The sequence below is a fragment of the Elephas maximus genome, chromosome 3, assembly GCF_024166365.1.
Source record: "Elephas maximus indicus isolate mEleMax1 chromosome 3, mEleMax1 primary haplotype, whole genome shotgun sequence".
NCBI lineage: Eukaryota > Metazoa > Chordata > Mammalia > Proboscidea > Elephantidae > Elephas > Elephas maximus.
In genome coordinates this window covers 196,369,123-196,393,172 of record NC_064821.1, presented here as the reverse complement: position 1 = coordinate 196,393,172, position 24,050 = coordinate 196,369,123, and the positions used below count along the sequence as shown (strand labels likewise).

At 39.0% G+C, this 24,050-nt stretch overlaps 1 protein-coding gene across 1 annotated transcript; it reads right to left on the bottom strand.

The window, feature by feature from the left end:
- Nucleotides 1–422: 422 nt before the first annotated feature.
- Nucleotides 423–1,364, bottom strand: LOC126073811 (olfactory receptor 10K1). The gene has a single exon (XM_049880905.1). It carries the CDS (start codon nucleotides 1,362–1,364, stop codon nucleotides 423–425), a length of 942 nt encoding a protein of 313 aa, XP_049736862.1.
- Nucleotides 1,365–24,050: the final 22,686 nt, after the last annotated feature.

Genomic DNA, 24,050 nt, shown 5'->3' with positions numbered 1-24,050 from the left:
TGCAGAATGGGCGGGGCCAAGGTTGCCGGTCATCTTCAGGAGAAGGAGAACGGAAAATAGGGAAGGGTACAGATGTATAGATTTTCTGCTTCTGTTTCTTGGAACTAGGCTGCTTGGATATATTTTGCTTTCATCAGTTGATGTATTAGTTTTGAATTACCAATATTTAGAGCAGTGAGTTATAAGGAAATTTGTTCTGCAACTGAGTAATCCCTTCTCACATCCACATAGCGATTTTAGAGACCTTATTGCTGACAGTTGAAAGGCAGAACGTCTTAACTTCTTGGAGTCTTAATGTCCTGGTATGTAAAATGTCCTTGTGTCACAGTGCAATTGGACCCTTAAATAAGGAAATATGTGACAACACACCTTTTGCTTGGCACATAAAGCACACAATTAACTGAATAGTTAAAACTGGCTCTTTAATTAGCAGGAAATAACGTCTGGCCCATTGCTCTTCGAAGGGCTGATTTGAACTCCTTATTTCTTAGACTGTATATCATCGGATTGAACAATGGAGTGAGGATGGTATAAGACACAGATATCAGAGAGTCTCGGCTTGAAGAGTAGTTGGACTTGGGCCTCAAGTAGATGAAAGAGGCACAACCATAGTGAACAGTTACGACAATAAGGTGGGAGGCACAAGTGGAGAAGGCCTTGTATCTTCCCACAGAGGATGGGATTTTCAGAATGGCAGAGATGATGTGGATGTAGGAGACCAGGATAAGCAGCAGTGGAACAACCAGAACAAACACACCAAGCATGAATATGATCATTTGACTCAGGCGGGAGTGGTGAGATGCCAGCTTGAGGACAGGAGAGATATCACAGAAGAAGTGATGGAGTTGGTTGGAGGAGTGGAAAGGCAGATGAAATACCAAGGAACTGGTCACCACGGAGACAGCGAAGCCACAAACACAGGCAGTAGCCACTAGTCCCATGCATACTGCATGTCCCATGAGCACCGTGTAGCGCAGTGGGTTACAGATGGCCACATAGCGATCATAACCCATGGCTGCCAGCAGAAAGGAGTGAGAGCAGCCAAGGAAAAGGAAAGTAAACATCTGTATGGCACATCCCAGAAAGGAGATGGTCTTCTTCTGGGCCAGCAGGTCAATCAGCATCTTGGGTACAATGACGAAAGTGTAGCAGGTCTCAGAGCAGGAGAGGACAGCGAGGAAGAAGTACATGGGGGTGTGAAGGGCGCTGTCCAACACAATGGTGGAAATGATGATGGCATTGGTGCCCAGAGTGAAGAGGTAGAGGAGCAGGAAGCCAATGAAGAGCAGCCTCTGCAGCCCGGCCAGAGATGAGAAGCCCAGGAAGACAAACTCTTTCACCACTGTCTCATTGGCCCGCTCCATGGAGAGTGCTGCTATAGAAGAGAGTCAGGGGAAGACCATGAGGAAAAGTAGAAATGTATGGATAATTCAGCACAAAGTCTGCAGGGTGCAGACATTTCCAGACGTCTGGTGTAACTCCTTCATTCCCTCTCAAAAATGTCTGTCAAAAGAAGAATTAAGGCTATTTATGCAGCAGAATAATTGAGAGCCAATCATGAGGCTTTCTCTAAGAATGAGAACAAGTTACCTCTCTAGCCAAGGACTGGGGAATTGCCTAATAGTTCCCCCTTATCTCTTATTTGTGGCTTATTGTGTTTTTCTTGGTGACTACAAGCCCAAGGAAACAGCCCTCAAAAGGTGAAAAATGGGCTTAATTTCACATATCTGCCCCTAATCAGATCATGGAATAGAAGAATGAATTGTGTTCAGACAGAAATATGCAACCCTCAATTTATCTGACTATAAAATGGGTAGAGAGAGGAAGAATTAGATGACCTCTGAAAGCTAGTGCTTACTGATGACCTATTATATGCTAATATATGTGGAAAGCTTATAATATACGTGTCTCAACCATCCCTTACAATAATCCTATATAAGGACTCAGAACAATAATAAAAACAATCTTTAGTTATATTACTGACAGACTGACAAGAGATCAATTAGGAATATTAGAAGAGATTCCACAAACAAGAGCACTGAGTCAAGGGTGGAAGAGTAGAGAACATTAAAGAAGCAATTCTTTTCAGGGAGAGAATAGTCGCTAGAGTGGCAGGAAGAGACTCATTTACTTTGTGGCATTTTGCACCATGCTTCATTTTTTCTATTTTGAGGTGCCTCAAAGAAGCTCAGAGAAATAGAGTTTCTCAAAAATGGCTTAGATCTTGCCACAGAGTGAGAGAGAACAGACAATAGGAAGTTGACTGGGTCCCACTTTCCTTCCATAACTTTAGTCTTTAAATGTTTTATATATTGAACATTTTGCTAATAAGCATAGTTTGCAAACTGTTGCTATTTTTGGTGTTGTTGTTGGGTGCCATCAAGCCGATTCTGACTTAACGTGACCCCATGTGACAGAAAAAGTATTCTATAGGGTTTTCTTGGCTCTAATCTTTACAGAAGGGTATCATCAGGTCTTTCTCCCAAGGAGCCAATGGGCATGTTTGCAGTCTGTCAGAAGAGATTATTTTCTTACTCCTTTTTAGGCCTAAGGTCAGATAATTTTTTCATGGGTACATTTTTTTTTTTTAATTTATTATGCTTTAAGTGAAAGTTTACAAATCAAGTCAGTCTCTCATACAAAAATTTATACACAACTTGCTATGTACCCCTAGCTGCTCTCCCCCTAAGGAGACAGCACTCTCTTCGTCTCCACCCTGTATTCTCTGTGTCCATTCAAACAACTTCTGTCCCCCTCTGCCTTTTCATCTCACCTCCAGACAGGAGCTGCCCACATAGTCTCATGTGTCTACTTCAGCCAAGAAGCTCACTCCTCACCAGTATGATTTTCTGTCTTATAGTCCAGCCCACTTCTTGTCTGAAGAGGTGGCTTTGGGAATGGTTCCAGTCTGGGGTTAACAGAGAGTCCAGGGACCATGACCTCCATGGACATGGGTGCATTTTTTAACTGTGCAACCTAATACCTAAAGAAAGTATTATCTGGGTACGAAGTCATCTAGCACGCATTGGGCACATCCACTCTTTATTTATGTACATCTCAGGGTTTTACATCATTTTGTGTGGAGGAATTATTTGCATCTTCTACCAGGAATTTTGTTTTTGCATTTCTCTTCCTCATAGTAACCTTCTGCTTTCTAGATCCTGAGTTAAATCACTGAGTGATTCTGAACTTCATTGCTTCTGTCCCTGGAATTTAGAGATAGTATCTTTTGCTTTTTATTACTTATTAGAAACTGACTCTAAATTTACTGGGTGTAAGCATTCATTTTCCTGAAGTTAGTACTAATATGCTCACAGGCTCTGGTTTAAAAATCATTTATCATAAATAATAGGAATTTTTTCCACTCTATAAGTATAAACAGATTACTGTTGTTGTTATTTTCGTTGGCTGCCTTCAAGCCAGTCCCCCAACTCATGAGGAACCCATGTATTACTGAGAAGAAATTCTCCATAGGGGTTTCTTGGCTGTAATATTTACAGCCAGTGGAGCCACTGGGTGAGAATGAACTGCCAACCTTTCTGTTAACAGCCAGTTACAAACCACTTGCACCACTCAGGTGACTTAAAGAGATTAGCGCTAAATATACATATAAAGGAATTATATACCCTGTATCCCCTCATTTATTATAAACTAGTTATAAGTTTTATATATATCTGGTAGTGTCAAGAAATAGAAAGCTTTCCCTACTTTAATAACTCCTTCTGGCCAGAAGGATTTCTGCCTATGCAAGACACTGGGAGAAATCTAAATTTATGGCTCTTGTTTCTCTTTGCCTCATCACATTTCCCAAACACTTTCACCTGAAGCCCCGAAGACTTTCAACTGGATCTCCTTTTAACTAGTCCACCTCTAACCCCCACTATGCTCTAACTCCACTGACTATGGCATATAGAATAGACCATGAAATCTGGGATTCTCTGATTCAGAAGCATTGCCTGAATCTACCCAATACCAAAGAAAGTCATGTTTAGATTGTTACTCACATTCATGAGGATAGCTTATGTCAATTAAGAGAATTTTTTTTAATATAGCGCTACCATAACCCCACAGCCTCAATGAATTATGAGATTGATATATTTGCTCTTTTCATAATGTATGGAGACCCAAGCTCCTCAGTTCACCTGAGAAGGCAGTCCCCAGCTGCTCAGGAAGACAACAGAACAGCCAGAGTATGCTATCATCAGTATATTAGGAAATACATAGCAGAAAAACAAAAAAATGATCCTCTACCCAATAACAACAGGCTATAAAAATAAGGAGAAAGATCCCTCCCTAGAGAATGAGAAGACCTAGGTTTTATGTCTAGCTTTGTGTGACTTTGGACAAGGTATTTAATTTGAATATTGTCTCCATATTTAAAAAGTGAAGGGCATAGGGTAAAAAATAACTGCAATAAACCATTAGGACACACAGAAGGTAGTAAAGCAGAGGCTCCTTGATTGCCTGAACAATATGTCACAGAAGACATTTTGACTTATGCTATCAGTGGAATATTATGACCCCTAAGAATTCTTCCAACTCAGAGAGTTCAAGATTCTCTAGTTTGATGATCCCCGAAATGTCCCTTATTCTGATATTCTAGAACTTATAGATGGGACCCACATTGTGATCCCTGGAGAAAACACTTCTGTGTCCAAAGTTTCTAACTCATCAGATGCTCCACTGGGACTTTATGCAATCTAGATTGAAATAGCAACTCAATATGTGAGGACCTGGGTTCTTTAAAAGGGGGACAATTCAGGGAATATTCTTATCAAAACTTTTGGGAAATTTGAACATTTATTTTAGGGAAATCCCCAATCAAACAGTGGAGAAAATTAGGTATACAGCCTCAGAAAATAAAGAAGTGGACTTTTTATCTTCTTAGGTACACATGAAGATCCTAAATTTCCCCAAATTGCCTTATTAAACTGGAATTTGAGCATCAGATTTCACTTATAGCTAAAAACATACAACCGGAATACACAGCTGACAGAGCAGAAGAGATTTGATAAGTATGTCTTTCATTTAAGTCATGTGTCAGCCAATCTAAACACAATAAGAAAGAAAAGACAATCGAGTTAAGGGCAAAAATGACTCAGTTTAGCCATCAAAAAAAAAAAAAATCAGAGAACTACGGATAATGCCCAATCATTCTTACCACCAGTTGCTGTCGATGGTGATCTCATGTTTGTCAGAGTAGAACTGCACTCCATAAGGTTTTCAATGTTGATTTTTCAAAAGTAGATATCCAGACCTCTCTTCTGAGGCACCTCTGAGTGCATTCAAACCTCTATAAACTTTTATTAACAACTGAACATATTTAAGATTTTCACCACCAAGGAATTCCTAATTACTTTTAGTACCTGGATTAAAAAGTAGCTTCTGATTCTTCTTATTGCTGCTACTTACCTGAGCTACCATCGTTGATCTCCATGGAGGTGAGGAAGAAATCTCAAATACTACACATCACTCAGGGTGCAGGCCCCACAAAGCCCCAGATCAGATGGGTGTTCCTGCTACTTAGTAAGTACCTACATTGTTCTCCAATTCAGAGACAAGCAGCTATTTGGTCTATGGGCTTCCGTGGTAAGTAAAGCCTAAGGAATCAACAGCACAAGAGAAGAAATCAGCCTTAAGACACAGTCCTCATCTGCTTCAATAAAACTAGCCTCCTCTATTCATCAGGACTCTCAGCTCCTCTAGCCCAAGTCACTATCTTTAGAAGTTCTGGTGACCAACATGGGGTGTAGTTATCAGAAACCTGTATTGTGATCATTGGACTCCTGAGGTGAGAGCTACTGCCCTGGAGACATTACCTTGGGGTTAATTAGCAGTCAACTTTGTAATGAAAAAATAATGTTACCAGTTTCTCCAACGTGGCTTAGTTGAGAAGCCCAGGGAATAGAAGCCATGAGCATAATTACCTTATGTCTTAATTGGACACTGAGTCCATCTTCCTCCCTTATTGATTGGATTCTGAAGTAGAATTCACCACAGTTAAGACTGCAATGTGTTTGAAAGAATCAATAGAGGGTTTAATCACAAATTCCTATTCCCAGACCCGCATACTCAGAAATTACAGTTTAACAGGAATAGACTGAAAGAGGAAACCCTGGTGGCATAGTGGTTAAGTGCCACATCTGCTAACCAAAGGGTCAGCAGTTCAAATATGCCAGGTGCTCCTTGGAAACTCTATAGGGCAGTTCTACTCTGTCCTGTAGGGTCGCTATGAGTCGGAATCAACTCAGCGACACTGGGTTTTTACTGGGTTAGGCTGAAAGAATATAAATTTTTAAGATCTCAAATCTAGTTGGCTTCTATCATTAAATTGCTTGTTATCTAATGAATGTCTCTTACCAGAATGACTAAATATTTTAAAGTTTGTTTCATCCCAGCTAATCCACTGTCAATGTAATTCCAATTCACATGACTTTTGAAGGCAACCTGACAAATGGATTTCTAAAATTTACAAGGAAGAATTTTGAAAAATGACAGGTAATATAGGGACTCACTCTTCCTAGTGGTAAGGTACCTTAGTAATAAAAACAGCATGCCAATGATGCAGGAAAAGATAAATAGTATATTGGGACACCACCATCCAACCGTCTGTTTTTTGTACTGTGGTCAATTGCATGTTGCTATGATGCTGGATAAAAATAAATAAATAAATATATATATATATATTTTTTTTTTATGATGCTGGAAGTTATGCCACCAATATTTCAAATACTAGAAGGGTCACCCACGGTGGACAGGTGTCACCGGGGCTTCCAGACTGAGACTAGGAAGAAAGGCCTGGTGATCTACTTCTGAAAAGTAGCCAATGAAAATCCTATACATTACAGAATATCGTCCAAGATTTTTGCTCACTTTCGACACATCATCAGGAAACACCAATCACTGGAGAGGGACATCAAGTTTGCTAAAGTGGAGATCCAGCAAAGGTGAGAAAACTCCTCAATGAGATGGACTGACAAAATGGGCATAGCAATGATACCAACAATGTGAAGGTGGTGTAGGACCAAGCGATGTTTCATTCTGTTATATGTGGAGTCACCATGAATCAGAGCTGACTAGGCAGCAACTAACAATGTAATGGGACAGAAGAGAAAACTAAGAAATTGATCTATGCGTGTCTGGGAACTTGGTCTTCAACAGAAAAGCCCTCCCAAATTAGCGAGGTGATCATGATTATTTAGTAAATAATAGTGAGAAACTTAGATTTCCCTATGTATCCCATCACTCAAAAGGAGGTAGCCTGGGAGGCAGGGCCAAGATTGCAGAGTAGTCAGATGCTTCTGCTCATCCCTCATACAACAAAGACCCCCAAAAAACAAGTGAAACGATTATATTTATGGCAAGCTAGGAAGCAAAGTTAGAAAACAACTGAGCGACACGGAGATGGAGAGGTGATTAAAAAACAAAGAGGAGTTGCCAGGCCTGAATCAATCAGGCACCATTCATGGGAGTGACTACTGTGGGATGCTGGTAGCATTTGGCCACAGTTTCCCTAGGAAGGAACAGCCAGCCACAGAGCCTACTCACACCTCCAGAAACAGAGAAGAAAGGCGCTCTCAGCAAAAGCTAAGTACTTGCGTATATTTTACCAAGCCCTCAGCCTCCAAGCCAGCTTTGGTGGCTGTTAGTTTTCCTGAGCCTGAGATAGGCTCTGCTGAGCACTCTGAGCCATTCTCCCGGCCTTGGAGAAGGAATAAATTCACAATTAGGGAAAAACATAATCTGCCAGATCCACGAACCTGGGGGGGGGGGGGGTCAGGAGAGAAGCAGCTACTCTCCAGGGACAAACGGTCTGTGGACTTTGAATACATTTCCCCTCTGCATGCACTTGTGTGGGCCTATTTCAGGAGAATAAGCCCTTGTTGGCAGACTGCAACTGTTTCAGCTGTGTGGTGGAGATGTGGGTGTTTGATGTTTGACACTGCTTTGCCTATTAAACAGGGTCCTCACCTACCCAAATCAGAGGCCTAAGGAGTGGTGGTTCCACTCATGTCACCCAGCCACCAGCAACAGGGGTCCAAGGATAACTGGTACCTCCCAGTACTTACAACCAAAAGCACTGGGTACCTGTGGCCAATCAGCAGAACCCACCCACCTGTGCACTCTAAGAAACAGGGACAAACGTTATTCACAGACACTTAGGGAATGGTTGTCAGCCTCCTGCCTTGTTCAGAGTGTGATCCCCTGCTGCAACAAGATACCAGTACCTACACCAATCACCCCGCCCCTCTAAGACTGTGCCACACACTTGGTGACTGACTACCTGGACACCTGAGTGGAATCCATACAAGAAAAGTGAATGGACCCTTAGGCTAATATACCTGATAACAGCTCTAGTCACCTGGTGACAGGACTTTAGAGCTTCAAAGGCGAAAATAATAGGCTAGCTCACTCAAGCAGCCTATTTGGGCATATCAAAACAAAGCAAGAAGCTAGGATACAGTAAGTGAACATAAAATAAACTAATACAATAACGAGATGGCTTGGAGACAACCATCAATATCAAATCATGTATAGAAGTAGACCATTATCGCATCAACAAGCTCTCAAAACAATTAATCAAGGGATCTTCTGGATGAAGGTGCCTTCCTAGAATTTCAGGATGTAGAATACAAAACATTAATGTACAGAACTCTTCAAGATATCAGGAAGGAGATCAGGCAATACACAGAACAAGCCAAGGAACAGAAAAAGCAGTTAAAGAAATTTAAAAAGTTGTTCAAGAACATAATGAAAAATTTAATAAGCTGCAAGAATCCATAGACAGCAATCAGAAGTTCAGAAGATTAACAATAAAATTAGACAACTCAGTAGAAAGTCAAAGAAGCACAATTGCGCTAGTGGAAGACAGAATCAGTGAGATTGAAGATAAAGCACTTGGCACCAATATAATTGAAGAAAAATCAGATAAAAGAATTTTAAAAAATGAAGAAACCCTAAGAATCACGTGGGACCCTATTAAGAAAAATAACCTATGAGTGGTTGGAGTACCAGAACAGGGAGGGATAACAGAAAATACAGAGAGAATTGTTGAAGATTTGTTGGCAGAAAACTTCCCTGGTATCATGAAAGATGAGAAGATATCTATCCGATATATTCATCAAACCCCACGTAAGGTAGATCTTAAAAGAAAGTCACCAAGACATATTATATTGAAACTTGCAAAACCAAAGATAAAGAGAGAATTTTAAGAGCAGCTAGGGATAAATGAAAAGTCACCTACAAAGGGGAGTCAACAAGAATAAACTCGGACTACTTGGCAGAAACCATGCAGGAAAGAAGGCAATGAGATGGCTTATATAAAGCACTGAAGGAAAAAAAAATTACCAGCAAAGACTCATATATCCACCAAAACTGTCTCTCAAATATGAAGACAAAAATTAAGATATTTCCAAACAGAAGTTTAGAGAAATTTGTAAAAAACCAAACCAAAACTACAAGACATACTTAAGGGAGTTCTCTAGTTAGAAAACCAATAATATCGGCTATCAACCCAAGACTAGAACACTGGATAGAGCAATCTTATGTCAACCCAGATAGGGAAATCACAAAAGTAAATCAAGATTAAAAAACACCCAAAATGGGGAAACAGAGATGTCATTATGTGAAAGAAGACAACATTAAAATAATAAAGAAGGACTAAGAAATGTAGTCATAGATCTTTCATATGCAGAGGAAGACAAGGTGATATAAAGCAATAAAAGTTAGGTTGAAACTTAGAAAATAGGGGTAAATATTGAAGTAACCACAAAGGAGACTAACAATCCAACTCATCAAAAAAAAAAACACAAGAAAAAAATAGAGACTCAGCAAAAACAAAATTACCAACAATGAATAAGATAAACTGTTGACCAGGCTGACAAAAGAAAAACAGGAGAGGAAACAAATAACCTGAATAAGAAATGAGATGGATGATATCACAACCATGAGTCTGACCCAAATGAAATTAAAAGAATCATATCAGATTACTATGAAAAATTGTATTCCAACAAATTTGAAAACCTAGAAGAAATGGATAAATTTCTAGAAACACACTAACTACATAAACTAACACAAACAGAGGTAGAACAACTAAACTCATAACAAAAGAAGAGATTGAAAAGGTAATCAAAAAACTCCCAACAAAAAAAAAGCCCTGGCCCAGATGGCTTCACTAGAGAGTTCCACCAAACTTTCAGAGAAGAGTTAACACCACTACTACTAAAGGTATTTCAGAGCATAGAAAAGACCGAAATACTCCCAAACTCATTCTATGGAGCCAGCGTATCCTGATACCAAAACCAGGTAAAGACACCACAAAAAAAGAAAAAATTACAGACCTATATCCCTCATGAACTTAGATGCAAAAATCCTCAACTAAATTCTAGCCAATAGAATTCTACAACATATCAAAAAAAAATCATGCACCATGACCAGGTGGGATTCATACCAGACATGCAGGGAGGCTGCAACATTAGAAAAACAATTAATCATACATCACAGAATCATCTCATATAAATAAAACAAAAGACAAGAACCACATGATCTTATCAATCTATGCAGAAAAGGCGTTTCACAAATTTCAACACCCATTCATGATAAAAGCTCTCAGCAAAGTAGGAATAGAAGAGAAATTCCTCAGCATAATAAAGGGCATTTATATAAAGCCAACAGCCAACACCATCTTAAATGGAGAGAGTCTGAAAGCATTCCCCTTGAGATCGGGAACCAGACAAGGATGTTCTTTATCACCACCCTTATTCAACATTGTGCTGGAGGCCCTAGCCAGAGCAATTAGGCTAGATAAAGAAATAAAGGGCATCCAGATTGGTAAGGAAGAAGTGAAAGTATCTCTATTTGAAGATGATATGATCTTATACACAGAAAACACTAAAGAATCCTCAAGAAATCTATTGAAACTAATAGAAGAGGTTAGCAGAGTATTGGGATACAAGATAAACATACAAAAATCACTTGGATTCCTCTACACCAACAAAAAGACCATCTAAGAGGAAATCACCAAATCAATACCATTTACAGTAGCCCCCACAGATGATAAAATACTTAGGAATAAATCTTACGAGAGACGTAAAAGACCTATACAAAGAAAACTATAAGACAGTACTGCAAGACAATAAAACAGACCTACATAAGTGTAAAAACACACCTTGCTCATGGATAGGAAGTCATAACATTGTAAAAATGTCTATTCTACAAAAAGCAACCTATAGACACAATGCAATTCTGATCCAAATTCCAATGACATTTTTTAACGAGATGGAGAAACAAATCACCAACTTCATATAGAAGGGAAAGAAGCCCCGAGCAAGTAAAGCATTTCTGAAAAATAAGAACAAAGTGGGAGGCCTCACTGTACCTGATTTTAGAAGCTATTATACCACCGCAGTAGTCAAAACAGCATGGTAGTGGTATGACAACTGGTACATAGACCAATTGAACAGAATTGAGAATCCAGAAATAAATTCATCCACATATGAGCAGCTGACATTTGACAAAAGCCCAAAGTCAGCTAAATGGGGAAAAGACAGTCTTTTTAACAAATGATGCTGGCATAACTGGATATCCTTCTGCCAAAAACTGAAACAAGACCCATACCTCACACCATGCAAAAAACAAACACAAAATGGATCAAAGACCTAAATAGAAAATCTAAAATGATAAAGATCATGGAAAAAAAAAATAGGGACAATGCTAGGAGCCCTAATACATTACATAAACAGTATATGAAACATTACTAACAATGCACAAACACCAGAAGAGAAACTAGATAACTGGGAGTTCCTAAAAATCAAACACCTATGCTCATCCAAAGACTTCACCAAAAGAGTAAAAAGATTTCCTACAGAATGGGAAAAACTTTTTAGCTATGACATTTCTGATCAGCATCTGATCTCTAAAGTCTACATGATACTGCAAAAACTCAATTGCAAAAAGACAAATAACCCAATTAAAAAATAGGCAAAGGATATGAACAGACACTTCACTAAAGAAGACATTCATTTAGCTAACAGATACATGAAGAAATGCTCACAATCGTTAGCCATTAGAGAAATTCAAATCTAAACTACAATGAGATTCCATCTCACTCCAACAAGGCTGGCGTTAATCCAAGACACACAAAATAATAAATGTTGGAGAGGTTGTGGAGAGACTGGAACACTTATCCTCTGCTGGTGGCAATCTAAAATGGTACAACCACTTTGGAAATCTATTTGGTGCTTCCTTTAAAAGCTAGAAATAGAACTACCATTGGATCCAGCAATCCCACTCCTTGGAATATATCCTAGAGAAATAAGAGCCTTTACACAAACAGGTATATGCACACCCATGTTCACTGCAGCACTGCTTCCAATAGCAGAAAGATTAGAATCAACCAAGTTGCCCGTCAATGGATGAATGGATAAATAAATTATGGTATATTCACACAATGGAATGCTACTCATCAATAAAGAACAATGAGGAATCCATGAAACATTTCATAACATGGAGGAATCTGGAAGGCATTATGCTGAGCGAAATTGGTCAGTTGCAAAAGGACAAATATTGTATGAGACCACTATTATAAGAATTCAAAAAATAGTTGAAACAGAGAAGAAAATATTCCTTGATGGTTATGAGAGTGGGGAGGGAGGGAGGGAGAGGGGTTCTCACTAATTAGGTAATAGATAAGAACTATTTTAGGTGAAGGGAAAGACAACACACAATACAGGCAAGGTTAAGACAACTGGACTAAACCAAAAGCAAAGAAGTTTCCTGAATAAACTGGATGCTTTGAAGGCCAGCATAGCGGGGACAGGGGTTTGGGGACCATGGTTTCAGAGGACATCTAAGTCAATTGGCTTAATAAAATCTATTAAGAAAACATTCTACATCCCACTTTGGAGAGTGGCATCTGGGGTCTTAAATGCTAGTAAGCGGCCATCTAAGATGCATCAATTGGTCTCAACCCACCTGGAGCAAAGGAGAAGGAAGAACACCAAGGACACAAGGTAATTATAAGCCCAAGAGGCAGAAACGGCCACATAAACCAGAGACTACATCAGCCTGAGACCAGAGAAACTAGATGGTGCCTGGCTACAACTGATGACTGCCCTGACAGGGAACACAACAGAGAACCCCTGAGGGAGCAGTAGAGCAGTAAGATGCAGACCTCAAATTCTCGTAAAAAGACCAGACTTAATGGTCTGACTGAGACTAGAAGGACCTCGGAGGTCATGGGCCCCAGACCTTCTGTTAGCTCAAGACAGGAACCATTCCCAACTCTTCAGACAGGGATTGGACTGGACTATTGGAGAGAAAATGATACTGGGGAAGAATGAGCTTCTTGAGTCAAGTAGACTCATGAGATGATGTGGGCAGCTCCTGTCTGGACGGGAAATGAGAGGGCAGAGGCGGTCAGAAGCTGTCCAAATTGACACGAAAATAGAGAGTGGAGGGAAGGAGTGTGCTGTCTCATTAGAAGGAGAGCAACTAGGAGTATATAGCAAGGTGCGTATAAGTTTTTCTATTAGAGACTGACTTGATTTGTGAACTTTCACTTAAGGAACAATAAAAATTAAAAAAAATATAAAGATAGCCTGTTTGAACAATGAAATGGCTTATTGAATGTTCAGTTATAGTACCATGTGCGTGACAACAAGTAATGGGGCCCCATATGTCTCCTGAAGCAGTATATACTCTAAACTAGCAACCAATGTACAGTGCCCATTCTCTGATAACGAGAATACGAGTCTGGGAATCAATGTGAGGAGAAATGGAACTGTTTCCTTCCATTGTTGCCCCTAAAAACTCATTCACATTAGTTTAGACTTTGTGATTTAGAAGTGTTATTTCTCAAAAGAATTTGGAAGACAGCTATCTGGCTAACCAACTAGAAATGATCCATATTTATGCCTATTCCGAAGAAAGGTGGTCCAACTGAATGGAGAAATTATTGAACAATATCATTAATGCCACATGCAAGTAAAATTTTGCTGAAGATCATTCAAAAGTGGCTGCAGGAGTGTATCCACAGGGAACTGCCAGGTATTCAAGCCAGATTCAGAAAAGCACCTGAAACCAGGGATATCATTGCTGATGTCAGATGGATCCTGGCTGAAAGCAGAGAATACCAGATAGATGTCTGCCTGTGTTTTATTGGCCATGCAAAGAAATTCAACTGTGTAGGTCAGACCAAATTATGAATAATATTGCAAAGAATGGGAATTCCAGAACACTTAATTGTGCTCATGAGGATCCTGTGCACAGATCAAGAGGTAGTCGTTCGAACAGAATAATAGGATACTGCGTGGTTTAAAGTCAGGAAAGGTGTGCATCAGGGTTGTATCCTTTCACCATACCTATTCAATCCATATGTTGAGCAAATAATCTGAGAACCTAGACTATATGAAGAAGAACATGGCATTAGGATTGGAGGAAGGCTCATTAACAACCTGCGTTATGCTGTTGACAAAACCTTGCTTGCTGAAAGGCAAGACTTGAAGCACTTACAGATGAAGATCAAAGACCGCAGTCTTCAGTTTGGGTTACACCTTAACATAAAGAAAACAAAAATCCTCACATCTGGACCAAGAAGCAACATCATGATAAACAGAGAAAAGATTGAAGTTATCAAGGATTTTATTTTACTTGGATCCACAATCAACACCCATGGGAGCAGTAGTCAGGAAATCAAAAGACACATTGGACTGGGCAAATCTGCTCTTTAGAGTGTTGAAAAGCAAAGATGTCACCTTGAAGACTAAGGTGCACCTGATCCAAGCCATGGCATTTTCAATTGCCTCATATGCATGGGGAAGCTGGACAATGAATAAGGATGACAGAAGAAGAAGTGACTCCTTTGGATTGTTGTGTTCGCAAAGAATATTGAATACACCATGGACGGCCAAAAGAATGAACGATTTGTCTTGAAACTACAACCAGAGTGCTCCTTAGAAGCAAAGATGGTGAGACTATATCTCATATACTTTGGACATGTTATCAGGAGGGATCAATCCCTGGAAAAAGACATCATTCTTGGTAACGCAGAGGGTTAGCAAAAAAGAAGAGTGCTCTCAATGATATGGACTGGCACAGTGGCTGCGACAATGGGCTGAACCATAACAACGATTATGAGGATGGTGCAGGATCGAGCAGTGTTTTGTTCTGTTGTCATAGGGTCGCTATGAGTCAGAACTCACTAGACTGCACCTAATAACAATAACACTTCCCAAAACTGTGTTACTTCCACCAGTAAACACAAAAATGGTTACATTAACTGGAAATTGATGTGGACTCTTAGCCACTTTAGTCTGCTTTGTGCTGTTATACCAATCACAGGCAGAAAGAAGTCCCTGAGAGGTACAAACAGTTAACTTGATTGGAGGTTCGAGTTCACCCAGAGATACCCCAGGCCTTTCTTAGGCCTGGAGATCTACTTCTGAAAAATCAAACACTGAAAACCGTATGGATTACAGCTCTGCTCTGACACACATGGAGTCACCATGAATTGGAATTAACTTTAGGGTAACTGGTTTAATAGAAAAAAGGACTTATTCACAATGTTGTTGTTGTTGTTGTTAGGTGCCATCGAGTCAGTTCCGACTCATAGAGACCCTATGCACAACAGAATGAAACACTGCCTGGTCCTGTGCCATTCTTACAATTCTTGTTATGCTTGAGCCCATTGTTGCAGCCACTGTGTCAATTCACCTAGTTGAGGGTCTTCCTCTTTTCTGCTGACCCTGTACTCTGCCAAGCATGATGTCCTTCTCCAGGGACTGATCCCTCCTGACAACATGCCCAAAGTATGTAAGACCCAGTCTCGCCATCCTTGCCTCTAAAGAGTATTCTGGCCTCACTTCTTCCAAGACAGATTTGTTCGTTCTTTTGGCAGTCCATGGTATATTTAATATTCTTCGCCAACACCACAATTCAAAGGCGTCAACTCTTCTTCGGTCTTCCTTATTCATTGTCAAGTTTTCACATGCATATGATGTGATTGAAAATGCCATGGCTTGGGTCAGGCACACCTTAGTCTTCAGGGTGACATCTTTGCTCTTCAACACTTTAAAGAGGACCTTTGCAGCAGATTTGCCCAAAGCAATGCGTCTTTTGATTTCTTCCATAGCTGTTGATTGTGGATCCAAGTAAAGTGAAATCCTTGACAACTTCAATCTTTTCTCCATTTATCATGATGTTGTTCATTGGTCCAGTTGTGAGGATTTTTGTGTTCTTTATGTTGAGGTGCAACCCATACTGAAGACTGTGATCTTTGATCTTCATTAGTAAGTGCTTCAAGTCCTCTTCACTTTCAGCAAGCAAGGTTGTGTCATCTGCATGAGTCTTCCTCCAATCCTGATGCCCAGCTCTTCTTCATATAGTCCAGCTTCTCGGATTATTTGTTCAGCATACAGATTAAATAGGTATGGTGAAAGAATACAACCCTTGCCGCACACCTTTCCTGGCTTTAAACTAACCAGTATCCCCTTGTTCTGTCCGAACAACTGTCTCTTCATCTATATAAAGGTTTCTCATGAGCACAATTAAGTGTTCTGGAATTCCCATTCTTCGCAGTGTTATCCATAGTTTGTTCTGATCCACACAGTCAAATGCCTTTGCATAGTCAATAAAACAGGTTAACATCCTTCTGGTATTCTCTGCTTTCAGCCAGGATCCGTCTGACATCAGCAATGATATCCCTGGTTCCACGTCCTCTTCTGAAACTGGCCTGAATTTCTGCCAGTTCCCTGTCAATATACTGTTGTAGCCATTTTTGAATGATCTTCAGGAAAATTTTGCTTGCGTGTGATATTAATGATATCGTTCTATAATTTCCACATTCTGTTGGATCACCTTTCTTGGGAATAGGCATAAATATGGATCTCTGCCAGTCAGTTGGCGAGGAAGCTGTCTTGCATATTTCTTGGCATAGATGAGTGAGCACCTCCAGCACTGCATCTGTTTGTTGAAACATCTCAATTGATATTCCATCAATTCCTGGAGCCTTCTTTTTCACCAATGCCTTCAGAGCAGCTTGGACTTCTTCCTTCAGTACCATTGGTTCCTGATCATATGCCACCTCTTGAAATGGTTGAATATCAACTAATTCTTTTTGGTATAATGATTCTGTGTACTCCTTCCATCTTCTTTTGATGCTTCCTGCGTCATTTAATATTATCCCCATGGAATCCTTCACTATTGCAACTCGAGGCTTGAATTTTTTCTTCAGTTCTTTCAGTTTGTGAAACGCCAAGCGTTTTCTTCCCTTTTGGTTTTCCATCTCCAGCTCTTTGCACATGTCATTATAATACTTTACTTTGTCTTCTCAAGAGGCCCTTTGAAATCTTCTGTTCAGTTCTTTTACTTCATCAATTCTTCCTTTTGCTTTAGCTGCTCGACGTTCAAGAGCAAGTTTCAGAGTCTCCTCTGACATCCATCTTGGTCTTTTCTTTCTTCCTGTCTTTTCAGTGACCTCTTGCTTTCTTCATGGATGATATCCTTGTTGTCATTCTACAACTCATCTGGTCTTCAGTCACTAGTGTTCAATGCGTCAAATCTATTCTTGAGATGGTCTCTAAATTCAGGTGGAATATACTCAAGGTCATATTTTGGCTCCTGTGGACTTGCTCTGCTTTTCTTCAGTTTCTGCTTGAACTTGCACAGGAGCAAATGATGGTCTGTTCCACAGTCAGCCCCTGGCCTTGTTCTGACAGATGATATTGAGCTTTTCCATCGTCTCTTTCCACAGATGTAGTCAGTTTGATTTCTGTGTGGGCCATCTAGCTAGGTCCATGTGTATAGTCACCGTTTATGTTGGTGAAAGAAGGTATTTGCAATGAAGAAGTCTATCATTCACTCTCCGGCATTGTTTCTATCACCAAGGCCATATTTTCCAACTACTGATGCTTCTTTTTGTTTCCAACTTGCACATTCCAATCGCCAGTAATTATCAATGCATCTGGATTGCATGTTCGATCAATTTCAGACCGTAGCAGCTGATAAAAATCTTCTATTTCTTCATCTTTGGTCCTAGTGGTTGGCGAGTAAATTTGAATAATAGTCATATTAACTGGTGTTCCTCATAGGCGTATGGATATTATCCTATCACTGACAGAGTTGTACTTCAGGATAGATTTTAAAAAGTTATTTTTGACGGTGAATGCAACACCATTCCTCTTCGAGTTGTCATTCCCAGCATAGTCGACTATATGATTGTCCAATTCAAAATGGCCAATACCAGTCCATTTCAGCTCAGTAATGCCTAGGCTGTCGATGTTTATGCGTTCCATTTCATTTTTGATGATTTCGAATTTTCCTAGATCCTTATACTTCATACATCCCAGGTTCTGATTATTAATGGATATTTGCAGCTGTTTCTTCTCATTTTGAGTCATGCCACATCAGCAAATGAAGGTCTGGAAAGCTTTACTCCATCCATGTCATTAAGGTCGGCTCTACTTTGAGGAGGCAGCTCCTCCTCAGTCATCTTTTGAGTGCCTTCCAACCTGGGGGGCTCATCTTCCAGCACTATATCAGACAATGTTCCGCTGCTATTCATAAGGTTTTCAGTGGCTAATTCTTTTCAGAAGTAGACTGCCAAGTCCTTTTTCCTAGTCTGTCTTAGTCTGGAAGCTCAGCTGAAACCTGTCCTCTGTAGGTGACCCTGCTGGTATCTGAATACCGGTGGCATAGCTTCCAGCATCACAGCAACACACAACCCCCACTATACGACAAACTGACAGATACGTGGGGGTTATTTACAATAGCTAGTATGATTGATCCTATTTTTTAAGGAAAGAATTGTTGCTGCTACATTGCCAGGTCAGAAAGTAGTGTGTCTGAAATCCAGAAGATTCTCTAGGTATCTTTTTTCACTTCATATACAAAGGTAAAATTTAATAGACTAAAGCAACCTAATTTAGGCCAAGTCACTGATTGCTCAGGACCTTCATAAATACTGAGGTGATAGCTGAGTTCAAAGGAATATTGAATAGATGGAAGAAAAAAAATCATAAATACCAAAGACTGTCTTGTGATTAGTTATAGAAATGAGGACTTCCGTTACTGAAATTTTTTTGCTTTATTACATATATATATTTGTTTATGTTAATCATTTTCTCCCTTTCCTTACCCTATTATTATTTATAAGGTTGTTGTTGGTGCTAAGCCTTATGATTCAATCTTTAAAGAAAAGGCTATAGTAGAGTAATTAGCTTATGGAACACTGTGTCTCCCTTTTTTGGAGATGAATCAGCACACTTCTTTGTGAGAAGCATATTTTCATCATATTAGTTCCTGATGTTTGGAAATTTAAACAAAAGAGAAGAATGTGTGTGAATGCTAAATATCCCAAAGGGTAAACTGTGCTTGTTATAATTTATTGATATTTACTATCATACTTACACATCCAAGCTCTTCTTTGTACTGTAGGAACGGAAACCCTGGAGTTTATTTTTCAGACTGTTTGCCAGAAGGATTCCACAAATGAGAAGCATTTGCGAGAGATTTGGATGGTGAGAGAGAAGGAAAGTCATTTTTTTTTTTTTCCTGGCAGCATGAGGTGCTAGCAATTTTTAGACAGATGTTGGCTTTTGCCCTTGGATTTCAGATTTACTGAGAGTCACTCACTCGAGGGCTGCAACAGCCAAGACCATTGATGGTGGCTTCCCCGTGGTTCTTGCAAGTCTGAGTATCCTGAAAGAGCCTTCCTGATGGTCATCCTCCTAGCCCTCCTACAGACACACAGGCCTTTAATTCCCATATTAAACCTCATATTACTTTAAATATTTGGAGTGGCTTCTCTAAGTGGTTTTACTCTCCAAAAACAACTGTAAATAATCCTATCTCAATCTTTGTACTAGATGCAGGAGCTTTAATTTTTATTGTACAATAAATTTTGTTAATGCCATTTTGTTAGGTATTATAAATATTCCCAGAGTTTTGGTTTTATGAACAACAAAATGAATCTGTTCTTTGAACAATTATTAATCATCTCCTTAGCATTATCCACAGAATAAAATTCCTGAGTCAAAATCTACTAACATTTTGAATTTTAATATACATCATGTTAGCAAACAACCTCCACAAAACTATATAAATTTATACTTTCACCTAAAATATGTGAATATTTCAATTTCTCCATGACATCTATAACGATTTGTTTAATCTTTTGAGATATAACCAAGATAAAGATAAAAATACATATATTTCTTATTATTAGCAAGGGTAAAACATTTCACGAGAATTTCAGTCATAGCTATCCTCTTTCGAAAATTTTCTATTTGTATTATTTATAAACCCCTCTTTACATGTTTTTATGCTGTAAATATTTGACTTTCTTTTAGACACATTATATTTGAAAGAAAATCACTTATATTTACTGAATATTTACCGTTCTCAGCTCTGCACTTATTCAAGTAGATCTAACTTTTTTCTTTGGAATCATTTTCTTTCAGCTTGAAGAGCTCTGATCACCAAAAATCCTCTCAGCTTTTGTTTGCCTGAAAAAGTCCTTTCATATTTTTTACACCTTTATTTTTGAGGGATAGTTTCGTGGAACATCAAGTCTTAGACTCAGCTATTATTTGTTTCTTTCTTTATTATTGTAAAGATAGCATTTCTTTTTCTTCTGGCTTGTTTTCTGTTGGAAACATATACGCTAGTCTTCCTCTTTACTTAATATGCCCTTTATTTTCTATTTTAAGATTTTTTATCATTTGTTTCAGCTATTACATATGATATTCTCTGGTATAGTTTTCTTTGCGTTGGTTATGCTTTGGATTCACTTAATTCCTTAGACTGATGGGCTCATAGTTTTTCTTCAAATTTGGAAATTTTCAGCAATTATTTTTCCCAATAATTTTTTTCTGCCTTTCACCTTGCCACTCCACACACATGAATTTTTCATTGTTTTTCTATACTTCTGCCAGTTACTGAGACCTTTTAAGTTTTTTTCCCTCTTTGTGTTTCATATTGGATATTTTCTATTGCTAATTCAAGTTCACTAAGCATGTTTCTTGAGTGTCAAATCTATGTTTAATATTTCCCCATAAAATTTTCATGTGGGTCATTTTACCGTTTATGTCTAAATATTCCATTTGGCTTCCTTTTATATGTTCCTACAGTTGTTGACCAAAGGGTCCGTAGTTTGAAACTACCAGGTTGGACACCCTATGGGGCAGTTCTACTCTGTCCTCTTGGGTCAGTATGAGTCAGAATCAAGTCGATGGCAACGGAGTTTCTTTTTTTGTTTTTTTTTAGTATATTTTTGACATTTATGTTTTTTCTTTGGCAAGAAGCTTTCTAATTTTGTGGATAAATCTGTTACATTCAAGGCTAGTTTTAAACTACTTTAATACATTTAGCTACAGTAAGCTACAGATATTTAGAATGTATAATTTGATGAGTTTTCATACATACATACAACTATGAAACTATTGGCACAATCAAAATATTAAACATTTCTTTCACTCTTAATTTTTTCATGAACTTTTACAATCCAGCCCTCCCTCTATCTCAGTTCACATTCAATCGTTGACCTGTTTTCTGTCCCTGCAGTTTAGTTCAGATTGTCTGGAATTATATGTAAGTGGAATAATACAGTATTTATTGCCTTTTGTTTAACAATTGTTTTCAACACAATGATTTTGAATTTTATCCACGTTTTGTGTGTATCAGTAGTTGTTCATTCTTGTTGCTGACTCTGTCCCATTGCATGGATATTTGTTTTTCTCTTTTCTATTTAAAAATCAGGTGCTATTACATATAAAACTCCTGTAAACCCTTGCATATAAGTGAATGAATAACTTCTTTTATAAGAATCAGCACAAGGCTGGTTCCTTATGACACAGAAGTTAAAGATGTCCCAAACACCAAGCTTTTCCAAACATCTGTCCCACTCCATCATTTCTAACATCAACTACTCCTCCTCCCGCCCCCCAGGACTCTCTCTCCAGCCTTTGGGTTCCGCGTTTTGCTGCAACGTCTCACAGAACTCACGAACTGTATCTCAAGGAAATGGCTCATGCAATTGTGGAGGCTGGCAAGTCCCAAATCCATGAGTCACACACCGGACTAGAGGCTTTTCCCAACCCATATGGCTCCAGGGGCTGACAAACCCAAACTGGCAGGTCAGAGGACAGGCTGCTGGCTCACAAAGCTGTGGAAGATGGTGAATCATGTCAGATGATAGGCTGCTGGCTCAGGGGTCTGTGGAAGCTGGCGAATCCCAGAATTGACAGGACAGATGGTAGGCTGCTGGCTCAAGCTCCAAGAACCGGAAGTCAGACAACCAAGAACTGGATGTGGGATCCAGAGTAAAGGAAAGAGAATTTCCCCAGAGCATTCATATCCATTTCATGCAGACCACACCTTCAAGGAAACTCCCCCTACTTGAGAAGGCTGTGACTTTGTCATGCCCTTTAGTAAAGATAGTGACTGGGGTAAGAGTAGTAACTTGAGTCACTCCCTCTAGTAATGTCACCACCTCGAGATGCACCTTAATACTCAAGATACATCCTTAACCGTGCCTTATTAACACAACCACAGTCATAGAGGCTAGGATTCACAACACATCACAAAATGGACAATAATTACATCAGATCAAAATGGAGGACAACCATACATTATTGGGAATCATGGCCTAGCCAAAGTGACACAAATCCACAACCATCGCAGGTTCCATACACTTTATTTGCATAGTTCCACTGGATCACTGTGTATGAGTGAAAAAATCTATGGCTAGAAGGGCCATAATAAGTGGTTCATTGCACCACAATAAGTATATTTGTAGACATGTGTTTTCATTTGTCCTGGGTTAATAAATGTGTGGGGGAAATTTTGGGTTATTTGGCAGGTGAGTGTTTAATTTTTTTAATGGTTCTTTTGTTTTTATTTTATTTATTTGTTGTTATTGTTGAGAATATGTTTTCCAAAGTGGCTGTACTTTTACATGCCCTACAGTAAAACAGTAGTGTAAGGAAATTCCAGTTGCTCCACATTCTTGCTTAGGCATGCTATTATCAGTATTTTGAATTTTTGCCATTCTAACCTACTGCCGTCAAGTTGGTCTTGACTCATAGCAACCTTATAGGACAGAGTAGAACAACCCCATAGGGTTTCCAAGGAGCAGCTGGTGGATTGGAACTGCCGACCTTTTGGTTAGTAGCTGAGTTTTTAATCACTACACCACCAAAGCTTCCCAGGTAGCACAGTGGTAAAGAGCTCTGCTGCCAACCAAAAGGTCAGCAGTTCAAATCCACTAGCTGCTCCTTGGAAACCCTATGGGTCAGTTCTACTCTGTCCCATAGGGTCACTATGAGTTGGAATCAACTCTACAGCAATTTTTTTTTAATAGTATATAGTAATATTTCATTGTAATTTTTATTTTCATGCCACTGATGACTAGTATGTCCACATCTTTTTTCTGTGCTTATTGGCCATCTGTATGTGTGTATGTGTGTTGTGTACTTGAAAATCTCATTCAACATATTGCTCATTTTTATTGGGTTCTTTTTCTTTTGTTTATTGATTTGTAAGAGTTCTTAATATATTCTGGATACAAGAAGTCCTCTGCCTGATATGTGTGTTGAAAATGTTTTCTCTCAATCTACGGGTTATCTTTTCATTTTTTCAATGGTGTCTTTCTAAAAGCAAAAGTTTTTTTTTTTTTTTTATTTTGATATTTTTCTAAAATCCAAGTCATCCAGTTTGTTTTTGTTTTGGTTTGTGCTTTTTATGTCATTTCTACGAAAACTTTGCCTATCCTAATGTTGCAAATATTTTCTTCTAAAAGTTTTCTTGTTTTAAATTTTAAGTAGCTGTATAATACATCCTGAGATAATTTCTTTTGTATTATGATAAAAAAAAAAGGTTTCATGTTTATTTCTTTGCATGAGAATAGCTAGTTGTCCTGTAGCATTTACTGAAAAGACTTTTCTTTCCTCTTCAAATTGCTTTCAACCTTTGTTGAAAATCAATTGACTGGGTTGAGGCTTGGTTTTAAGCTTTGTTAAAGTGTTTCTAGGATGACATTTACTATAACCTAACTC

Bases quoted from the DNA above. Each gene is read 5' to 3' on its own strand.
- LOC126073811 (XM_049880905.1), bottom strand. From the start codon at position 1,364: ATGGAGCGGGCCAATGAGACAGTGGTGAAAGAGTTTGTCTTCCTGGGC.